Raw genomic sequence first — 23,542 nt, 5'->3', positions numbered from 1 at the left:
AAAACATAAAAGATATAAATACAATTTTTTCCATGAAAAAGCCCATGTCAATAAAAAACAAAGAGAAGGTAATTTAAAAAACTTTTTCTCAAAACAAATTTTTCAAAGAAAAGTAAAGAGCTCCATTAAGCCAAAAATCTGCAAAAATAAAGTAGAATAATCTTCCAAGCGTAAAACTACCACAAATCACTATGAATATATAAATAAAACTCAAAACGAACAGAAATTACAATAAATAGCTGAGTCAAACTCAAAACGAGCAAAAATTAGCATTAGTACGGCTGATAACCCCATTGCCTTCTCAAGACCAGAAAATAATTTGATAAATACAAATTATCAAATTTTTACTTTCATAAATAAAAAAATATCAAAACTTTAAGGAATAAATATCAGTTGGCCAATAGGTCAATTAAACTGACAATCCACGGTCATTCGTTTTTCTTTTCTTTTGGTAAAGCGAAAATTATGTTATGGTTTGATGGATGAATTTTGATTAACCGCAGACAATGGGAGCCTCTCTTGATGTCTCGGTGTCACCATAGGTTCGATACAACCACCCTGGGAAAAATACAAATTCTTCATAAAAGTTGTGACGTTTTTAAATCATTTTAGTGGCCAGAAATCTCATTTAAGAAAAAAAAAAAAAAAACTGTATCCGATTTAGAAGCCGGCCCTGGCAATCGATATGTCGCAGGCTTGTATATATACTTATTGTCGTTGTAAGTATCATCCTCCAAATGAGTTACCTTTGTTTGTTACTCTTTCCTCGGGGAAATGGAGTGCTCCCCAGGAAATGCATATAACATTGAACGGTCCGAATGACCAACGGTTGAGAGACAACTTGCAATATCCTTTACCTTAGGTGAATGATGTATTTTAATCTCTTGAAATGTACTCATAAATATGACATCAATCATTAGATATTTCTTGTCAATCATATTTTTCTTGTATAATTTTGCTTGCATCATAGACACTAAAACGATACAACCACTACTGAGTCAAATATGACATGTATGCTTTTTGAATATATTCGTAATTATGACGTCACTCATAAAAATCTTTTTTTCCAAAATTAAGGCTCGTAACGAATTTTCTCAAACTCGTTACCTGAATAGATCGTTTTTTTAGCCAGAAAATCCTTCAATCCCGATTTCCCCGAAAAAATAAGGAGCCGTTTTCGAGAAAAATATATACATATACAAATACACAATTTTGCTCGTTTACAGAGATGGTAGCATATATAGAAGCAGATTTTTTGTCAAAATATTTATTTTATTTTAAATATCGTATTTTATTCTTTACAAAAGGCACTAGAAATAGTGACTTCCTTGAGAATGAGTCCTTAAACTACTCTTTATGATGGTTTGGTTTCCCGCTAGCAGGGGAGGAAAAAACGGAAAAAGGACAAATCAGTGCCATCCTTGTAAAAAAGTTATTTTCCTTGTTCTCCAAGCCAGGGGACTGTAATTTCCTGTGCTTTTTGGCAATGACGATTCCAATGGTGACTTTTTATTTCGATCTGATTTGTTGTCAAAATAATTAATTATAGGGCACTCTGTGCCGAGGTTTGTCCTTTACTAAGCAGTTTAGTAGATATTTACAAGATTACTTGATTTTTTTTGGGGGGGGGTGTCCCCCTTTTTCAAAAATTAGGTGTATTTTTCAGGCTTATATATATTATTGAGTAATTATACAAAACAAATCAAATAAACGTGGAGCTATATTAAAACCAAAGACGAGTGAAGGTTAATTATAAAATTTAATTGAAACTTAAAACGAACAGAAATTTAAATGAATAAAATGTTAATTTTGAAAAAAACAGAAATCATCACAAAAACGAGTAAGGCTAACACCCCGTATTACTTTTGTATTCTTCACATTCATATGGTTTTTCACCAGTGTGCGTTCTCTTATGCTCAACCAAAATGTATTTCGAAGACAATTTCTTTTTGCACACGTCACATTCATGTTTCACCAGAGTGAGTTTTTCACCAGTTTGGGTTCTCATATGACTAGCCAAGTGGGACTTGACATAAAATTTCTTTTGGCATGTTTCGCATTCGTATGGTTTTACTCCACTGTGAATTCTGATATGCACAGTCAAATTGGACTTGGTATAAAATTTCTTTTTGCACGTTTCACATTCATATGGTTTTCCTCCACTGTGAATTTTCATATGCACAGCCAAATTGGACTTATCAGAAAATTTCTTTTTGCATGCTTCACATTCATAGGGTTTTTCTCCATTGTGAGTTCTCATATGCCTAGTCAAAGTGCTCTTGATCGAAAATTTCTTTTTGCACGTTTCACATTCATGTGGTTTTCCTCCACTGTGAATTGTCATATGCACAGCCAAATTGTACTTATCAGAAAATTTCTTTTTGCATGCTTCACATTCATAAGGTTTTTCTCCAGTGTGGGTTCTCATATGCCTAGTCAAATTGCCCTTGATCGAAAATTTCTTTTTGCATGCTTCACATTCATAAGGTTTTTCTCCATTGTGAGTTCTCATATGCTTAGCCAAACTGGACTTGATGGAAAACTCCATTTTGCAAGTTTCACATCCATAGGGTTTTTCACCAGTGTGCGTTCTCATATGCTGAGCCAAAACCAACTTCGAAGAAAGTTTCTTTTTGCACTGGTCACATTCATATGGTTTTTCACCAGTGTGGGTTCTCATATGACTAGCCAAATAGGACTTGGTAGAAAATTTATTTTTACATGTTTCACATTCGTATGGTTTTTCTCCACAGTGAATTTTCATATGCACAGCCAAACTGGACTTAAAAGAAAATTTCTTTTTGCATGCTTCACATTCATAGGGCTTGTCTCCATTGTGAGTTCTCATATGCATAGCCAATCTGTACTTATAAGGAAATTTCTTTTTGCACACTTCACATTCATGTAGTTTTTCACTAGTGTGCATTCTCATATGCTCATTTAAAGAAAATGCCCAATAGAATTTCTTTTTACATGCTTCGCATTCATGCAGTTTTTCACCAGTGTGAGTTCTCATATGTAGATTCAAGCTCCGTCTCCGTAGAAATGTCTTTTTGCAAGTTTCACATTCATATGGTTTTTCTCCTCTGTGAATTCTCATATGCAAAATCAAATTGAACTTCGAAGAAAATTTCTTCTTGCATGCTTCACACTCATAGGGTTTTTCTCCATTGTGAGCTCTCAAATGCGTAGCCAATCTATGCTTCCAAAGAAATTTCTTTTTGCACACTTCACATTCATATAGTTTTTCACCAGTGTGCATCCTCATATGCTCATTTAAAGAAACTGCCAAATAAAATTTCTTTTTGCATTCTTCACATTCATATGGTTTTTCACCAGTGTGGGCTCTCTTATGCCTAGTCAAATTGTTCTTGGTAGTAAATTTCTTTTTGCATGCTTCACATTCATAGGGTTTTTCTTCATTGTGAGTTCTCATATGCTTAGCCAAACTGGACTTGATAAAAAATTCCATTTTGCATGTTTCACATCCATAGGGCTTTTCACCAGTGTGCGTTCTCTTATGCTCAGCCAAAATGAATTTCGAAGACAATTTCTTTTTGCACACGTCACATTCATGTTTCACCAGAGTGAGTTTTTCACCAGTGTGGGTTCTCATATGACTAGCCAAGTGGGACTTGACAGAAAATTTCTTTTTGCATATTTCGCATTCATATGGTTTTTCTCCACTGTGAATTCTGATATGCACAGTCAAAATGGACTTGGTAGAAAATTTCTTTTTGCACGTTTCACATTCATAAGGTTTTCCTCCACTGTGAATTTTCAGATGCACAGCCAAATTGAACTTCCGAGAAAATGTCTTTTTGCATACTTCACATTCATAGGGTTTTTCTCCATTGTGAGTTCTCATATGCGTAGCCAATCTGTGCTTCGAAGGAAACTTTTTTCTCCAGTCCAGTTGTATGTCTTCTTGGTTTGTAAAGTCGGTCACTCCAGTCATAAGCTGTGAATCTGGGTCAAGCCCAAAGTTTCCAAAACTTAAAGCCATATCACCAAAGGTATAATGCTGGCTGTTCATATTTGTACTTGTTCTTTGCATATTTATTTAACTACTTGCTTTTCAAAATTAGACTGATAGATTTTCCTAGACAACACCTGTTTTTATGCTATGAATGACGTCATTGAAACAGATTTGATGTGAATTTTCACGTGACGTCACTTACGGATGTAATATGAATGTGGTCTTTTATATTAGTAAATGACGTCATTAAAATACTGATGTATATAAACATGACGTCAGTCATGTGTATTTTTCCCCAAAATTAAGGCTCTCCACGAATTTTCTCAAACTTTTTCTTGGTATCACAAGAATTTTTTTTTTCTTGAAGACAAAAGTATAAGGTGATGGGAAACTGATTTTTTGTCTTTACACAAAGCCTTTGTATGTATCTATCTATAGGCTACTTGCTGTTTGTTATTGCGTTTCTGTTTTGAAATTTTACATATTATCAAGTGCCTACATACAACATGCTTTAAGGTAGTAAAACTGCGTGTTAACAGTCATTTTTCCGTTGAATAGAAAGAGTTTTCAGTGAAATAATTGCTATCATACTGTACATAATTTAAACTGTAGTTTTTTTCCTTAGGATTGGCTCCGAAATAGAAGAAAAGAATGTCGGAAGCATGCTAGCCCAAAAAAGCTTGTTAACGGTTAGTTTTACGAAGATTCATTAAATGAGTTTTCTAAACATATTTCTGCCTTTATTGAAGACTGATTTGCCATGTTAATTTTGCTCGAAAAATCGAGTAATGTTACCTCTAAAGTAATTTCAGCCTTTCTAAGTTCGTTTTTCCTAAATACCTATAAAAAAATTTACAATAAATAAAAGAAATAATAAATTAATTGATTTGAAAAAAGATTATAAATTTCTAATGACAAATTTGGAAAATCTTAAGTTATAAGTTTAGAAAAATCAACATTTACTTTATAAATAATATGAATGAAATTACGTTAAGTGAGAATATTTCAAGCTATAATACCATTCTTTATGGAAGCATTGCATACTAAAGTAACTGTTGTTGTAAAATATATAGCGTTGTATAATTTATTTTATAGTATAATTTCATGGTTATGGCATCGGCCACAACCTAGTAAAGAACGAAATCGAAAAAGTAAAACGCGTTTTGAAAAAAACAAAACCAAAAAAATGTCAAATGAAAGAGCTTTAAAACCTATTAACGTGTTTAAAAAAAACTCAAATGAAAAAAAATATCTATTTGAAGGTGATTTAGGAATGGTAACAATCATTTCGATCAATATAAATGGTAGAAATTCATAATAAAAAATAAAAATGGACAGCTTGAACAATAGCGTTGAACCCCGCAAAAATGGTGGCTGGTTGATATAAAAAATACTTTGTTGAAATCTCCATAAGTGGAAACCCTATTCAGGTGAATCAGTCCCTCATCTTATGCAACAATTAAAATTATTTTATTTGCTTTGGTGTCTCCCGTTTTTATTCTCCTTTTTTTTATGTCGCCACATCAATATATAAATATAAATGTTACCGTGAATGTCGGAAATTGGTAAATGTCAACATTCACCGATGAATGTCCGAAATACCTTTTTTCTCCTTGAATTTAGTCGGCGTTGCCAGTCAACTTTTTCAGTTTTATGCAAGGTTTGATGGTGACAGTTTAGGTAGGGTTAGGTGTTTAACCTATGTCTAAGATTTATAACCTAATTTAACTTAACCTAACTTTAACTTTTACCATCAAAGCTTGCATAAGACTAACACAGCTAACTGGCAGAGCTGATTAAATCCAGTCAGAGAAAAAGGAATTTCGGACATTCACTGGTGAATGTCGACATTAACTAGATTTCTGACATTCACAGTAGCATATACACTCAGTGTTTGCTCTTTCAATTAAAAAAACGTATAGTATTAATTAATAGATGTTTCATGGGGAGCAGATTTCAGGTGATAGCAGAACTTTCAAGCTTTATTGCAGCAAAATGCAGCAAAATGAGCTTGTTACATACCCATATACAGATTCCACTTGTCGCACGTCAGAAAGATTTAATGGATACCGCACATTACAGTAATCCATCACAATAATTATCACTAATGCTTTTATAATGTTTTGAAGTTGTGCATACCCAACTTGCAAAGCGTCCATTTATGTCGAGACAAGAATTTACCCTTTTTGATACAAATGCTCCATATTTATCAAATTTTACCCTATTGTTAAAGTAGACATCAAGGGATCCCTTAATATTTTAGTCTCTAATATTCACTGTGATAACCTGATTTTTGCCTCTAACACTATTAAGAATGTTTAACGTTTTCCTTAATTTTGTTATAGTTTGACAAAAATTTAGCTCCTGCAAAAATCTTGATAATAAATATTTTGTCATGTTGGAAAACAGTTGAGTTAATTTCTTTAAAATTATTTTACCTCAAATTGCTCTTGCCGGTGACTACAATGAAAGTTAATAACAAAAATTGATCTCATTCAAAGATTACAAGTTGTGCTATAGAATCTTATAAATTGAGTTCCATTTTGCAGCCGTACAACTTGTGTTTTGACAGCTTTTCTTTGAGCAAAATTATCTTTATATGGAGGAATTTGTGAGGTATCTCGGAAACGTTTAGACGAATAGGTTGAAACCTTCAAAGTATGATGAACTAAATCAAAAGACAATATTTGCATCCACTTTGTCAAAATGGCGGATCTTAAATATACTCTCATAGAGTGACTACACCGAAATATTCAAATTGGTATTTTAAAAGGTATATCATTAACCAAATTAATTTTTCTGAAAAATTTATTAGATTATTATTATTATTATTATTATACGATCTCTCTATGGTAGCAATTAATGTGTATAACTTTTATCTCAGTAACAGCTACTAATTTTTTTGAAAATTTTGTTTCCTGGGATTTTCTTGCCAAAACAGATATATAGATAGGAAATGAGTTTGAAAAAAAAACTGTCAAATTCTTAAATTTTGGAAAGAAATTCATAAAAGTGACGTAAAAGCTTTACCTGTTTGTAATCCAGGTTTCTTAAAAAAAGCAATGCAATAGTTAGTTTAAAATTATTATCATATATCTCTTCTTCTTCTGTTTCTTCTTCTTCGATTAACCGAGACACTAATAGATAGGTACCATGTGATTCACGTTATAGTAAAGAACAAAGTCAAGCCCGTAGTAATTATTATTGTTTGCGTTAAGGAACAAACTATTTTGTTTTGATCTGACTCTTTTTTTAGGAGTTGGGGGGTTTTATATTTCTTTATATTGGAGGTGATCGTCTCTTACTAGGTTGCTAGCTACCGCTGCAACCCGGATATTTGATTGCTTCAAAATTCAAATAACTTTGAAAAGACTGCAGTATGAAAATACATCAAAAATGCAATTTTTGATGTATTTTTATATGTTCGTCAAAAAATCTTTGACGGACATATAATAGCAAGCCAGAATCTTATTTTTTAAGTCAGAAAGCGGTAAAAAAAAAAAACTTCACAAGCATTCCTTTTACTAATCAATAAAAAACAACATAAATTAAAAACGGCCAGAGAATAATTAAGAAACTTGTCTAAAAAAGAGCTTGTCAAAAAATTTAAAAACTCAACTTAAAGAAAAGACGCGGAGAAATAATGTTTTGTGATAACTCTCACTAAAAACGAATAGAAATCAAAGTGAATAAATAAATGAGGCTGAAAACAAACAGAAATTACAATGAACAATCAAGTCGAAATGAAAAACAAACACAAATTATTTTGACAATTTTTGTTTTTAGCATTTTATTATTATTTATCATAGCATCATTAGCAACAGGAACAAAATTATGTTACGGATAAGCAACAGCATTAGTGTATTTACAAAGTAAAGACACGGCTTCAACCAATGACGGGCAGATATAAAGTCTTATGACAATTACACTTAAAATGGACATATCAAAGTGAATGAATAGATGAGACTGAAACAAGCAGAAATTACAATGATCAACCAAGTCGAAATGAAAGCAAGCACAAATTATTTTGACAATTTTTGTTTTTAGCAGTGTATCCTTATTTATCATTGCATCAACAGCAATAGGAACAAAATTATTTTACGAATAAGCAACAGCATTAGTATCTTTACAAAAGGAAAGACATAGCTTCAACCAATGACGGGCAGATATTAAGTCCTATGACAACTCATACTTAAACTGGACAAATCAAAGTGAATGAATAGATGAGATTTAAACAAGCAGAAATTACAATGATCATCCAAGTCGAAATGAAAGCAAGCACAAATTATTTTGACAATTTTTGTTTTTAGCAGTGTATTCTTATTTATCATAGCATCAACAGCAACAGGAACAAAATTATTTCACGAATAAGCAACAGCATTCGTATCCTTACAAAAGGAAAGACATAGCTTCAACCAATGGCGGGCAGATATTAAGTCCTATGGCAACTCATACTTAAAATGGACAAATCAAAGTGAATGGATAGATGAGACTGAAACAAGCAGAAATTACAATGATCAACCAAGTCGAAATGAAAACAAGCACAAATTATTTTGACAATTTTTGTTTTTAGCAGTGTATTCTTATTTATCATAGCATCAACAGCAACAGGAACAAAATTATTTCACGAATAAGCAACAGCATTCGTATCCTTACAAAAGGAAAGACATAGCTTCAACCAATGACGGGCAGATATTGTTCAATGACAACTCATACTTAAAATAGACAAATCAAAGTGAATGAAAAGATGAGACTGAAACAAGCAGAAATTACAATGACCAATCAAGACGAAATGAAAACAAGCACAGATTATTTTGACAATTTTTGTTTTTAGCAGTCTATTCTTATTTATCATAGCATCAACAGCAACAGGAACAAAATTATTTCACGAATAAGCAACAGCATTCGTATCCTTACAAAAGGAAAGACATAGCTTCAACCAATGACGGGAAGATATTGTTCAATGACAACTCATACTTAAAATAGACAAATCAAAGTGAATGAAAAGATGAGACTGAAACAAGCAGAAATTACAATGACCAATCAAGTCGAAATGAAAACAAGCACAAATTATTTTGACAATTTTTGTTTTTAGCAGTGTATTCTTATTTATCATAGCATCAACAGCAACAGGAACAAAGTTATTTCACGAATAAGCAACAGCATTTGTATCCTTACAAAAGGAAAGACATAGCTTCAACCAATGACGGGCAGATATTGTCCTATGACAACTCATACTTAAAATAGACAAATCAAAGTGATTGAAAAGATGAGACTGAAACAAGCAGAAATTACAATGACCAACCAAGCGGAAATGAAAACAAGCAAAAAATAATTTTGACAATTTTTTTTTTAGCACTGTATCTTTATTTATCATAGCATCAACAGTAACAGGAACACAATTATTTTACGAATAAGCAACAGCATTAGTATCCTTACAAAAGGAAAGACATAGCTTCAACCTATGACGGGCAGATATTAAGTATTATGGCAACTCATACTTAAAATGGACAAATCAAAGTGAATGAATAGATGAGACTGAAACAAGCAGAAATTACAATGACCAACCAAGTCGAAATAAAAAAAAGCACAAATTATTTTGACAATTTTTGTTTTTAGCAGTGTATTCTTATTTATCATAGCATCAACAGCAACAGGAACTAAATTATTTCACGAATAAGCAACAGCATTCGTATCCTTACAAAAGGAAAGACATAGCTTCAACCAGTGACGGGCAGATATTGTCCTATGACAACTCATATTTAAAATAAACAAATCAAAGTGAATGAAAAGATGAGACTGAATCAAGCAGAAATTACAATGACCAACCAAGTCGAAATAAAAGCAAGCACAAATTATTTTGACAATTTTTGTTTTTAGCAGTGTATTCTTATTTATCATAGCATCAACAGCAACAGGAACAAAATGAAAGACATAGCTTCAACCAATGACGGGCAGATATTAAGTCCTATGGCAACTCATACTTAAAATGGACAAATCAAAGTGAATGGATAGATGAGACTGAAACAAGCAGAAATCACAATGACCAACCAAGTCGAAATAAAAACAAGCACAAATTATTTTGACAATTTTTGTTTTTAGCAGCGTATTCTTATTTATCATAGCATCAACAGCAACAGGAACAAAATTATTTCACGAATAAGCAACAGCATTTGTATCCTTACAAAAGGAAAGACATAGCTTCAACCAATGACGGATATATATTGTCCTATGACAACTCATACTTAAAATAGACAAATCAGAGTGAATGAATAGATGAGATTGAAACAAGCAGAAATTACAATGACCAACCAAGTCAAAATGAAAGCAAGCACAAATTATTTTGACAATTTTTGTTTTTAGCAGTGTATTCTTATTTATCACAGCATCAACAGCAACAGGAACAAAATTATTTCACGAATAAGCAACAGCATTTGTATCCTTACAAAAGGAAAGACATAGCTTCAACCAATGACGGGCAGATATTGTCCTATGAATCTCATACTTAAAATAGACAAATCAAAGTGAATGAAAAGATGAGACTGAAACAAGCAGAAATTACAATGACCAACCAAGTCGAAATGAAAGCAAGCACAAATGATTTTGACAATTTTTGTTTTTAGCAGTGTATTCTTATTTATCATAGCATCAACAGCAACAGGAACAAAATTATTTCACGAATAAGCAACAGCATTCGTATCCTTACAAAAGGAAAGACATAGCTTCAACCAATGACGGATATATATTGTCCTATGACAACTCATACTTAAAATAGACAAATCAGAGTGAATCAATAGATGAGATTGAAACAAGCAGAAATTACAATGACCAACCAAGTCAAAATGAAAGCAAGCACAAATGATTTTGACAATTTTTGTTTTTAGCAGTGTATTCTTATTTATCATAGCATCAACAGCAACAGGAACAAAATTATTTCACGAATAAGCAACATCATTCGTATCCTTACAAAAGGAAAGACATAGCGTCAACCAATGACGGATATATATTGTCCTATGACAACTCATACTTAAAATAGACAAATCAAAGTGATTGAATAGATGAGATTGAAACAAGCAGAAATTACAATGACCAACCAACTCAAAATGAAAGCAAGCACAAATTATTTTGACAATTTTTGTTTTTAGCAGTGTATTCTTATTTATCATAGCATCAACAGCAACAGGAACAAAATTATTTCACGAATAAGCAACTGCATTCGTATCCTTACAAAAGGAAAGACATAGCTTCAACCAATGACGGGCAGATATTGTCCTATGAAAACTCATACTTAAAATAGACAAATCAAAGTGAATGAAAAGATGAGACTGAAACAAGCAGAAATTACAATGACCAACCAAGTCGAAATGAAAGCAAGCACAAATTATTTTGACAATTTTTGTTTTTAGCAGTGTATTCTTATTTATCATAGCATCAACAGCAACAGGAACAAAATTATTTCACGAATAAGCAACAGCATTCGTATCCTTACAAAAGGAAAGACATAGCTTCAACCAATGACGGATATATATTGTCCTATGACAACTCATACTTAAAATAGACAAATCAGAGTGAATGAATAGATGAGATTGAAACAAGCAGAAATTACAATGACCAACCAAGTCAAAATGAAAGCAAGCACAAATGATTTTGACAATTTTTGTTTTTAGCAGTGTATTCTTATTTATCATAGCATCAACAGCAACAGGAACAAAATTATTTCACGAATAAGCAACATCATTCGTATCCTTACAAAAGGAAAGACATAGCGTCAACCAATGACGGATATATATTGTCCTATGACAACTCATACTTAAAATAGACAAATCAGAGTGAATGAATAGATGAGATTGAAACAAGCAGAAATTACAATGACCAACCAACTCAAAATGAAAGCAAGCACAAATTATTTTGACAATTTTTGTTTTTAGCAGTGTATTCTTATTTATCATAGCATCAACAGCAACAGGAACAAAATTATTTCACGAATAAGCAACTGCATTCGTATCCTTACAAAAGGAAAGACATAGCTTCAACCAATGACGGGCAGATATTGTCCTATGAAAACTCATACTTAAAATAGACAAATCAAAGTGAATGAAAAGATGAGACTGAAACAAGCAGAAATTACAATGACCAACCAAGTCGAAATGAAAGCAAGCACAAATTATTTTGACAATTTTTGTTTTTAGCAGTGTATTCTTATTTATCATAGCATCAACAGCAACAGGAACAAAATTATTTCACGAATAAGCAACTGCATTCGTATCCTTACAAAAGGAAAGACATAGCTTCAACCAATGACGGGCAGATATTGTCCTATGAAAACTCATACTTAAAATAGACAAATCAAAGTGATTGAATAGATGAGATTGAAACAAGCAGAAATTACAATGACCAACCAACTCAAAATGAAAGCAAGCACAAATTATTTTGACAATTTTTGTTTTTAGCAGTGTATTCTTATTTATCATAGCATCAACAGCAACAGGAACAAAATTATTTCACGAATAAGCAACAGCATTCGTATCCTTACAAAAGGAAAGACATAGCTTCAACCAATGACGGGCAGATATTGTCCTATGAAAACTCATACTTAAAATAGACAAATCAAAGTGAATGAAAAGATGAGACTGAAACAAGCAGAAATTACAATGACCAACCAAGTCGAAATGAAAGCAAGCACAAATTATTTTGACAATTTTTGTTTTTAGCAGTGTATTCTTATTTATCATAGCATCAACAGCAACAGGAACAAAATTATTTCACGAATAAGCAACAGCATTTGTATCCTTACAAAAGGAAAGACATAGCTTCAACCAATGACGGATATATATTGTCCTATGACAACTCATACTTAAAATAGACAAATCAGAGTGAATGAATAGATGAGATTGAAACAAGCAGAAATTACAATGACCAACCAAGTCAAAATGAAAGCAAGCACAAATGATTTTGACAATTTTTGTTTTTAGCAGTGTATTCTTATTTATCATAGCATCAACAGCAACAGGAACAAAATTATTTCACGAATAAGCAACATCATTCGTATCCTTACAAAAGGAAAGACATAGCGTCAACCAATGACGGATATATATATTGTCCTATGACAACTCATACTTAAAATAGACAAATCAGAGTGAATGAATAGATGAGATTGAAACAAGCAGAAATTACAATGACCAACCAACTCAAAATGAAAGCAAGCACAAATTATTTTGACAATTTTTGTTTTTAGCAGTGTATTCTTATTTATCATAGCATCAACAGCAAAAGGAACAAAATTATTTCACGAATAAGCAACAGCGTTCGTATCCTTACAAAAGGAAAGACATAGCTTCAACCAATGACGGGCAGATATTGTCCTATGAAAACTCATACTTAAAATAGACAAATCAAAGTGAATGAAAAGATGAGACTGAAACAAGCAGAAATTACAATGACCAACCAAGTCGAAATGAAAGCAAGCACAAATTATTTTGACAATTTTTGTTTTTAGCAGTGTATTCTTATTTATCATAGCATCAACAGCAACAGGAACAAAATTATTTCACGAATAAGCAACTGCATTCGTATCCTTACAAAAGGAAAGACATAGATTCAACCAATGACGGGCAGATATTGTCCTATGAAAACTCATACTTAAAATAGACAAATCAAAGTGAATGAATAGATGAGATTGAAACAAGCAGAAATTACAATGATCAACCAAGTCGAAATGAAAGCAAGCACAAATTATTTTGACAATTTTTGTTTTTAGCAGTGTATTCTTATTTATCATAGCATCAACAGCAACAGGAACAAAATTATTTCACGAATAAGCAACAGCATTCGTATCCTTACAAAAGAAAAGACATAGCTTCAACCAATGACGGGCAGATATTGTCCTATGAAAACTCATACTTAAAATAGACAAATCAAAGTGAATGAAAAGATGAAACTGAAACAAGCAGAAATTACAATGACCAACCAAGTCGAAATGAAAGCAAGCACAAATTATTTTGACAATTTTTGTTTTTAGCAGTGTATTCTTATTTATCATAGCATCAACAGCAACAGGAACAAAATTATTTTACGAATAAGCAACAGCATTCGTTTCCTTACAAAAGGAAAGACATAGCTTCAACCAATGACGGGCAGATATTGTCTTATGAAATCTCATACTTAAAATAGACAAATCAAAGTGAATGAAAAGATGAAACTGAAACAAGCAGAAATTACAATGACCAACCAAGTCGAAATGAAAGCAAGCACAAATGATTTTGACAATTTTTGTTTTTAGCAGTGTATTCTTATTTATCATAGCATCAACAGCAACAGGAACAAAATTATTTCACGAATAAGCAACAGCATTCGTATCCTTACAAAAGGAAAGACTTAGCTTCAACCAATGACGGGCAGATATTGTCCTATGAAAACTCATACTTAAAATAGACAAATCAAAGTGAATGAATAGATGAGATTGAAACAAGCAGAAATTACAATGATCAACCAAGTCGCAATGAAAGCAAGCACCAATTATTTGGACAATTTTTGTTTTTAGCACTGTACCCTTATTTATCATAGCATCAACAGCAACATGAACAAAATTGTTTCACGAATAAGCAGCAGCATTAGTATCTTTGCAATAGGAAAGACAAAGCTTCAACCAATGACGGGCAGATATTAAATCTGGTGTCAACTCAGACTTAAAATTGACAAATCAAAGTGAATGAATAGATTAGACTGAAACAAGCAGAAATTACAATGATCAACCAAGTCGAAATGAAAGCAAGCACAAATTATTTGGACAATTTTTGTTTTTAGCACTGTACCCTTATTTATCATAGCATCAACAGCAACATGAACAAAATTGTTTCACGAATAAGCAGCAGCATTAGTATCTTTACAAAAGGAAAGACATAGCTTCAACCAATGACGGGCAGATATTAAATCCTTTGACAATTCAGACTTAAAATGGACAAATCAAAGTGAATGAATAGATGAGACTGAAACAAGCAGAAATTACAATGATCAACCAAGTCGAAATGAAAGCAAGCACAAATTATTTGGACAATTTTTGTTTTTAGCACTGTACCCTTATTTATCATAGCATCAACAGCAACATGAACAAAATTGTTTCACGAAGAAGCAGCAGCATTAGTATCTTTACAAAAGGAAAGACATAGCTTCAACCAATGACGGGCAGATATTAAATCCTGTGACAACTCAGACTTAAAATGGTCAAATCAAAGTGAATGAATAATCAAGTCGAAATGAAAAACAAACACAAATTATTTTGACAATTTTTGTTTTTAGCATTTTATTATTATTTATCATAGCATCAGCAGCAACAGGAACAAAATTATGTTACGGATAAGCAACAGCATTAGTGTCTTTACAAAGTAAAGACACGGCTTCAACCAATGACGGGCAGATATAAAGTCTTATGACAATTACACTTAAAATGGACATATCAAAGTGAATGAATAGATGAGACTGAAACAAGCAGAAATTACAATGATCAACCAAGTCGAAATGAAAGCAAGCACAAATTATTTGGACAATTTTTGTTTTTAGCACTGTACCCTTATTTATCATAGCATCAACAGCAACATGAACAAAATTGTTTCACGAAGAAGCAGCAGCATTAGTATCTTTACAAAAGGAAAGACAAAGCTTCAACCAATGACGGGCAGATATTAAATCCTGTGACAACTCAGACTTAAAATTGACAAATCAAAGTGAATGAATAGATGAGACTGAAACAAGCAGAAATTACAATGATCAACCAAGTCGAAATTAAAGCAAGCACAAATTATTTTGACAATTTTTGTTTTTAGCAGTGTATTCTTATTTATCATAGCATCAACAGCAACAGGAACAAAATTATTTCACGAATAAGCAACTGCATTCGTATCCTTACAAAAGGAAAGACATAGCTTCAACCAATGACGGGCAGATATTGTCCTATGAAAACTCATACTTAAAATAGACAAATCAAAGTGAATGAAAAGATGAGACTGAAACAAGCAGAAATTACAATGACCAACCAAGTCGAAATGAAAGCAAGCACAAATGATTTTGACAATTTTTGTTTTTAGCAGTGTATTCTTATTTATCATAGCATCAACAGTAACAGAAACAAAATTGTTTCACGAAGAAGCAGCAGCATTAGTATCTTTACAAAAGGAAAGACATAGCTTCAACCAATGACGGGCAGATATTAAATCCTTTGACAACTCAGACTTAAAATGGACAAATCACAGTGAATGAAAAGATGAGACTGAAACAAGCAGAAATTACAATGACCAACCAAGTCGAAATGAAAGCAAGCACGAATGATTTTGACAATTTTTGTTTTTAGCAGTGTATTCTTATTTATCATAGCATCAACAGTAACAGGAACAAAATTATTTTACGAATAAGCAACAGCATTCGTATCCTTACAAAAGGAAAGACATAGCTTCAACCAATGACGGGCAGATATTGTCCTATGAAAACTCATACTTAAAATAGACAAATCAAAGTGAATGAAAAGATGAGACTGAAACAAGCAGAAATTACAATGACCAACCAAGTCGAAATGAAAGCAAGCACAAATGATTTTGACAATTTTTGTTTTTAGCAGTGTATTCTTATTTATCATAGCATCAACAGTAACAGAAACAAAATTTTTTCACGAAGAAGCATCAGCATTAGTATCTTTACAAAAGGAAAGACATAGCTTCAACCAATGACGGGCAGATATTAAATCCTTTGACAACTCAGACTTAAAATTGACAAATCAAAGTGAATGAAAAGATGAGACTGAAACAAGCAGAAATTACAATGACCAACCAAGTCGAAATGAAAGCAAGCACGAATGATTTTGACAATTTTTGTTTTTAGCAGTGTATTCTTATTTATCATAGCATCAACAGTAACAGGAACAAAATTATTTTACGAATAAGCAACAGCATTCGTATCCTTACAAAAGGAAAGACATAGCTTCAACCAATGACGGGCAGATATTGTCCTATGAAAACTCATACTTAAAATAGACAAATCAAAGTGAATGAAAAGATGAGACTGAAACAAGCAGAAATTACAATGACCAACCAAGTCGAAATGAAAGCAAGCACAAATGATTTTGACAATTTTTGTTTTTAGCAGTGTATTCTTATTTATCATAGCATCAACAGCAACAGGAACAAAATTATTTTACGAATAAGCAACAGCATTCGTTTCCTTACAAAAGGAAAGACATAGCTTCAACCAATGACGGGCAGATATTGTCCTATGAAAACTCATACTTAAAATAGACAAATCAAAGTGAATGAATAGATGAGATTGAAACAAGCATAAATTACAATGATCAACCAAGTTGAAATGAAAGCAAGCACAAATTATTTGGACAATTTTTGTTTTTAGCACTGTACCCTTATTTATCATAGCATCAACAGCAACATGAACAAAATTGTTTCACGAATAAGCACCAGCATTAGTATCTTTACAAAAGGAAAGACAAAGCTTCAATCAATGACGGGCAGATATTAAATCCGGTGTCAACTCAGACTTAAAATGGACAAATCAAAGTGAATGAATAGATGAGACTGAAACAAGCAGAAATTACAATGATCAACCAAGTCGAAATGAAAGCAAGCACAAATTATTTGGACAATTTTTGTTTTTAGCACTGTACCCTTATTTATCATAGCATCAACAGCAACATGAACAAAATTTTTTCTCGAATAAGCAGCAGCATTAGTATCTTTACAAAAGGAAAGACATAGCTTCAACCAATGACGGGCAGATATTAAATCCTGTGACAACTCAAACTTAAAATTGACAAATCAAAGTGAATGAATAGATGAGACTGAAACAAGCAGAAATTACAATGATCAACCAAGTCGAAATGAAAGCAAGCACAAATTATTTGGACAATTTTTGTTTCTAGCACTGTACCCTGATTTATCATAGCATCAACAGCAACATGAACAAAATTGTTTCACGAAGAAGCAGCAGCATTAGTATCTTTACAAAAGGAAAGACATAGCTTCAACCACTGACGGGCAGATATTCAATCCTGTGACAACTCAGACTTAAAATGGACAAATCAAAGTGAATGAATAGATGAGACTGAAACAAGCAGAAATTACAATGAACAACCAAGTCGAAATGAAAGCAAGCACAAATTATTTTGACAATTTTTGTTTTTAGCAGTGTATCCTTATTTATCATAGCATCAACAGCAACATGAACAAAATTGTTTCATGAATAAGCAGCAGCATTAGTATCTTTACAAAAGGAAAGACATAGCTTCAACCAATGACGGGCAAATATTAAATCCTGTGACAACTCAGACTTAAAATGGACAAATCAAAGTGAATGAATAGATGAGACTGAAACAAGCAGAAATTACAATGATCAACCAAGTTGAAATGAAAGCAAGCACAAATTTTTTGGACAATTTTTGTTTTTAGTACTGTACCCTTATTTATCATAGCATCAACAGCAACATGAACAAAATTGTTTCACGAAGAAGCAGCAGCATTAGTATCTTTACAAAAGGAAAGACAAAGCTTCAACCAATGACGGGCAGATATTAAATCCTGTGACAACTCAGACTAAAAATTGACAAATCAAAGTGAATGAATAGATGAGACTGAAACAAGCAGAAATTACAATGATCAACCAAGTCGAAATGAAAGCAAGCACAAATTATTTGGACAATTTTTGTTTTTAGCACTGTACCCTTATTTATCATAGCATCAACAGCAACATGAACAAAATTGTTTCACGAAGAAGCAGCAGCATTAGTATCTTTACAAAAGGAAAGACATAGCTTCAAGCAATGACGGGCAGATATTAAATCCTCTGACAACTCAGACTTAAAATGGACAAATCAAAGTGAATGAATAGATGAGATTGAAACAAGCAGAAATTACAATGATCATCCAAGTCGAAATGAAAACAAACTGATTTTATTTTGACAGTTTAATTTTGAGTTGTGGGTTTTTAGTCATCGCTACATCAATAACAACAACAACAAAATTAAATGTCGTGGCTAATCCAGGTTTCAATTAAGAGTAATGTTACCTGTACCCTTCCCTCCCTTTCAAAATCTCTAAACGCCTTGAATGTCATTTGGAATTTTATCGAGAACGGTCGGTTTTTATAACAGGTTGGTAGTTATTTATCAGAATACTTTTTGTGCAAGTCTTTTTTAAGTGGATAAATCAGCTATTTTTTTTCTTACGAACATCTTGAAAATGCAAGATAACTTCCAGGTTCTAACAAGAAAAAAACCTTCACGTTTCTAGTTTGGGTACTATTTTGGTGCTAGTTTTGGTATTTGGTACTATTTTTTTACTATTTTATGTCTATTACATTTACCTTCTTGGCATGATAAAAATGAAATAAAAGTTGAATTAATATTTTTAAAAGAATAAACAAAAATTATAAATTAAACAATTATATGTAATAAACTCTGTTTCTTTCTGACTAAGTATAATCTTTGATTTCTTAGGCCCTAAGAATAGAGACATGCAAGGTGGTGGGACAGAGAACCGTATTGACCAAAGGAAAAAGACAAATCTTACTCCTGAACAAGTGAAGGAATTGGAGAAGGTGTTTGAAGAGACTCGCTTTCCACATTGCGAAACTATAAATGAACTAAGTGTACAGCTTCATCTAAGAAAAACATGGATCCAAGTAAGCTTAGTCTTACATTAATGTTTTTTCTATATATTGTAATTATATCTTTGTGGATGTACGTAGATATATTTATGCCATTTCGTTCATTATTATATTTATTAAGATGTAATAGCCTTTTTGGGGGCTAACATTGTCGCTAATGTGTACCGCAATTTCTCGTAGCTATATTAGTCAACATTAAGTTTGTAAATGTAATGTAACGTTAGCCCTTTTATTGTAGCACTTTATATGTAGCACTTTTATGTGTAGCACTTTTATTGTAGAGTCTTTTATCGTCCTTTAAAAGTACGGTAAGACACAAGGTTGTTATACAAATCATATTTTGATTTCCATGTTTAGGCTTGAAGAGAGGTTTCGTTTGCCCTTTCCAATCTCCCATGTTCCATGTTAATTCTGTGGTAGTATTTTGCTTAGTCTTTCGACCGAAAGGCTCGAAGCAAAAAAATTAAGTCAGAATTATTAAAACAGCTTCTTTCAACTGACAGTAAAGACCAACATTAAAACTTAAAAGAACACAAGCTATTAAGGCTGTGAGGGGGTTTCCTCATTCTCAATGCCTAACTCTTTACTCTAAAGTTTGACCTTATGTCCCAATTCTTTCAGAACGACTCCTGAAACACAAAGGCCATTTAATTCTAACAATAAGGAACTTTTTTAAAAGTATTAAAAACATTAGCGTGAAGAGTGAAGTATTTAGGAGGGGGAAACCCCCCTCCCCCCATAGACGTGATAATTTCTATTCTTTTTAAGTTTTAATGTTGACCTTCTTTCAGATGACCAAGGCTGAAGTGAATTTTACTTGCACTGTTTTGTTTAGTAGTTTTGGATGACATGGTACTACTGGTTGAAATTGCCACCGCATTTGTAAAAGATTTAGAAATTATCAGTAGTTATTTTAAAAGTAAAAAAATAGTTTTAGATAGGTATTAAACATTTCAATTAGTTTTTGGAAAAGAAGAAAGGAAAATGAATAAGTTTTGCTGTAAAGGGAGGAACAAGAATGAACTTAAGGATCTTATATATTTGGGCTGTAAGTGTAGGAATGTGGAGTGATCAGGTGCAATTGGTTTATTGAAACGATTGGCTTCATGGGTGTCACCAAGGAGCCCTCTTAGATATTTTGGGGTAGCATATATTAATTACTTAAGAGGATGTTTAGACAAAAATAGGGCCAGTTGTAAGGTATGGTTTGGAGTTTGGGGAGTGTAAAAGGAGAGAATTCAAAAAGTATATTTAGGACATTCCATGAGACTATTAGGTTTAAGCTGAAAAATTTATTAGTTTGATCCGAAAAGGTTTTCTATGATTGTTATCATTTAGGGTAAAAACCCAGATTGAAATGAAAAGAATATTAGGGAAAGATTGTTAGTTTACCGCAGCTTATTACAGGAATATCAACTTGGTTAAATTATCAACTCTGTGTAATTCACGAAAAACTTGAGAGCCGTGGCTAATTAGAGTAAAGCTAAGACAGATAATCTGTGTGAGAGGCAAAGTTAGCTTAACTTTTGAGAGTTGCATAAAAATGATTAATTTCACTTCTTAATAATAGTCTATCATCCATCCTAAAGCTGAACTAAGTTAGATAGGCATAGAGCAATAATTCCCACCCGATTTGGGCAACACCCCACTAGGCATTTCTAGAATTCCGATGCCCCCCCCCCCCCCCGTGATATTCAAATTTTGTTATTCTATGTTTTAAGTATGCTCACCTGAAGGGAACTTGAATGGCCATTAACGTGCTATCTCTTTTTCAGTTGTCCCCTTGGTATGATATCTGCTAATGAAAAATATTGTCTGAATACAGCATCTTTTGTACAATATATAACGTCATTGCAGTACTATCATGTATCTTTTTTGCTCTGTAAACGAATTTGAATGTGAAGATGTTTTTTTTTTTACTTTGGATCTAGAGTACAGTCCGTCGAAGGTTGTACGTCCTTCTTATGACCCACCAACACATTTTCATGTCCCACCTTGGTAATCACGGGCATAGAGTAAGGGTTAGTCAATTTGACAGTTAATTTTGTGGGGCACTTCAAGGCAATTGGAGACCAAAAATGATATTATAGACAGAGCATGTCCACAGGACTTGCAGGCAAGGGAACGACTGAGATTGTTCATATTATAAAACTCTCCCTTCTGGGAAAGCCCACTGGAATCGGAATGGGGGTGACCGAGATTTTTGCGTTAACTCTTGACGGACAATTTCTACCGGACTTTTAAACAAAGAAGAAAAATCTGAAACCTTTTCTATTTTATTTTGTTTGCGTTTTGGTGGTTTATGTGTCAAAAGTAGTATTTTGCTTGTTGCCTTGGACCTTATGCTTTTTTGCCAAGAAAAATCTGTCTATCTATTTATGCTTTCAGACATATAACTCTTACTAGAAAAAGAATATATAATGGAGCTTTTATTCTTCGAAATATTGTTGTGAATGGCAAAGGAAGGGGCCAGGGTGATGGTGAGGCTTACACTAAATTCCTTATGAACAAATAACCTCAACCAATTACGACTTATTTGGTTATCTCCTTTAAACTATAGAGAAACTTCCAGGGGAAAACCTCACACATGAAGTCTCTCTGAAGCAATATTGCTCAATCACCAGGTCAAGCCGCCACGCTTGGTGCTAGGCTCGGGATGAGTGTCCTTCAGGTACAACCGAACAGGTATATGTTGTTTTTACTAAAAAAAAAACAAAACAGTTTAGTTGTTAGGGCTGTATTCTGGATATCTTCCCTTGAGAGATATCCAAATACTAACATAGGAGAAGTAATCCTCCTAAAGCAAAAATCGTGGTGAAACTTCTAATGGCTGAACCTAGGCCAGAAAAAAGTATATAGATGCAGTAAGCTGAAAAAACTTACTTTTGTGTTAAAACTGCAAAAACTGACCGATTAAAACAGGACACGAGCAAAAATAGTAACTTCTAAGTGGGGTGTGCTCCTTTGAAATTCTGACTGATCTTGACAATTCTGTCCGTAACCATAACTGTGCAATTCCCTATGATGAATGTCAAGTTGACAGAACTGCAAGAAGATCAGGCAACATTTTTTCACTTTTTGTCTGGACTTGCGTATAACCCACTGTCTAGCTAAAGTCTCCGCCTTTTTTAATTGACTAGCTTATTCATACACAATGCAAAAATAGTCTTGCAGGGAAAAAGAGAAGAAAAGAATTAGCTTAAAGGGAAATATAAAAGAACAAAAGGACATTTATTCAATAAATAATTAGGCTAATGGCTCAACATATCCCACCTAAGGTAAATGGCCACCACAACATCTAAGAGGGTAATTATATATATATATATATATATATATATATATATATATATATATATATATATATATATATATATATATATATATATATATATATATATATATATATATATATATATATATATATATATATATATATATATATATATATATATATATATATATATATATATATATATATTTTTTTATATATATATATATATATATATATATATTACCATCCAGAGCGTCTTCAATGTAGAACAATTGGAATAATGGGCCGTATAGCCATTGCAATCAGGCTTGGAACTTTGAGCAAGGGAACCCTTAGGATTAGTGAAAAATAATCGTGCTAATATAGTGATAAAATTGTCAGGCTTGGCCTGAGGGGGGAATTCATATACCCAACAACCACCAGCAAAACGAAAAAAAAAACCAAAAGTGTACAACAATCTTATAGGTCCGATTTTTAACTTATTAGAAATTTGTTGCACGATTAACTAAGAAAGTTTCTAGTTTTCTCAAATTTACATTTGAATGAAACGAAGAATGGGGCCCTAGTATATGGGACAGTACCAGGGGTCACGAGGGATTTGTTCATCTAGCCTCTTAACGTCCACAGTGAAAACA

General features: G+C 32.6%; 2 protein-coding genes across 7 annotated transcripts in view; one reads left to right on the top strand and one right to left on the bottom strand.

Annotated features, from left to right (window-relative positions):
* The window catches only part of LOC148952929 (uncharacterized), a 120,619-nt gene that overhangs the window by 29,156 nt on the left and 67,921 nt on the right, over nucleotides 1-23,542 (top strand). Inside the window, exons 3-4 of one of the 2 annotated variants that reach the window (XM_089088191.1) lie at nucleotides 4,605-4,668; nucleotides 19,467-19,651. The exons of the other annotated variant lie outside the window; for it this stretch is intronic. Coding sequence (XP_088944317.1) covers nucleotides 4,605-4,668; nucleotides 19,467-19,651 — 249 coding nt within the window. The remainder of the gene's footprint in view (nucleotides 1-4,604; nucleotides 4,669-19,466; nucleotides 19,652-23,542) is intronic. 2 annotated transcript variants of the gene reach the window in all.
* On the bottom strand, nucleotides 1,847-4,057 carry LOC148952930 (uncharacterized). Of its 5 annotated transcripts, none has more exons than XM_089088196.1 (3): nucleotides 3,584-4,006; nucleotides 2,989-3,496; nucleotides 1,847-2,904 (listed from the first exon to the last, which is right to left on the bottom strand). In XM_089088196.1, exons 1-3 carry the CDS (start codon nucleotides 4,004-4,006, stop codon nucleotides 1,847-1,849), a joined length of 1,989 nt encoding a protein of 662 aa, XP_088944322.1. The 5 variants fall into 5 exon arrangements, with proteins under 5 accessions (XP_088944322.1, XP_088944323.1, XP_088944320.1 ...); XM_089088197.1 differs by lacking the exon at nucleotides 2,989-3,496 and having other exon boundaries at nucleotides 1,847-1,915; nucleotides 2,099-2,824; XM_089088194.1 differs by having other exon boundaries at nucleotides 1,847-3,496.

Source organism: Artemia sp. Qi Xiang Cuo, chromosome 4 (genome assembly GCF_049724085.1).
Source record: "Artemia sp. Qi Xiang Cuo chromosome 4, ASM4972408v1, whole genome shotgun sequence".
Classification (NCBI taxonomy): Eukaryota; Metazoa; Arthropoda; class Branchiopoda; order Anostraca; family Artemiidae; genus Artemia; species Artemia sp. Qi Xiang Cuo.
This window is presented reverse-complemented; position numbering and strand designations above follow the sequence as displayed.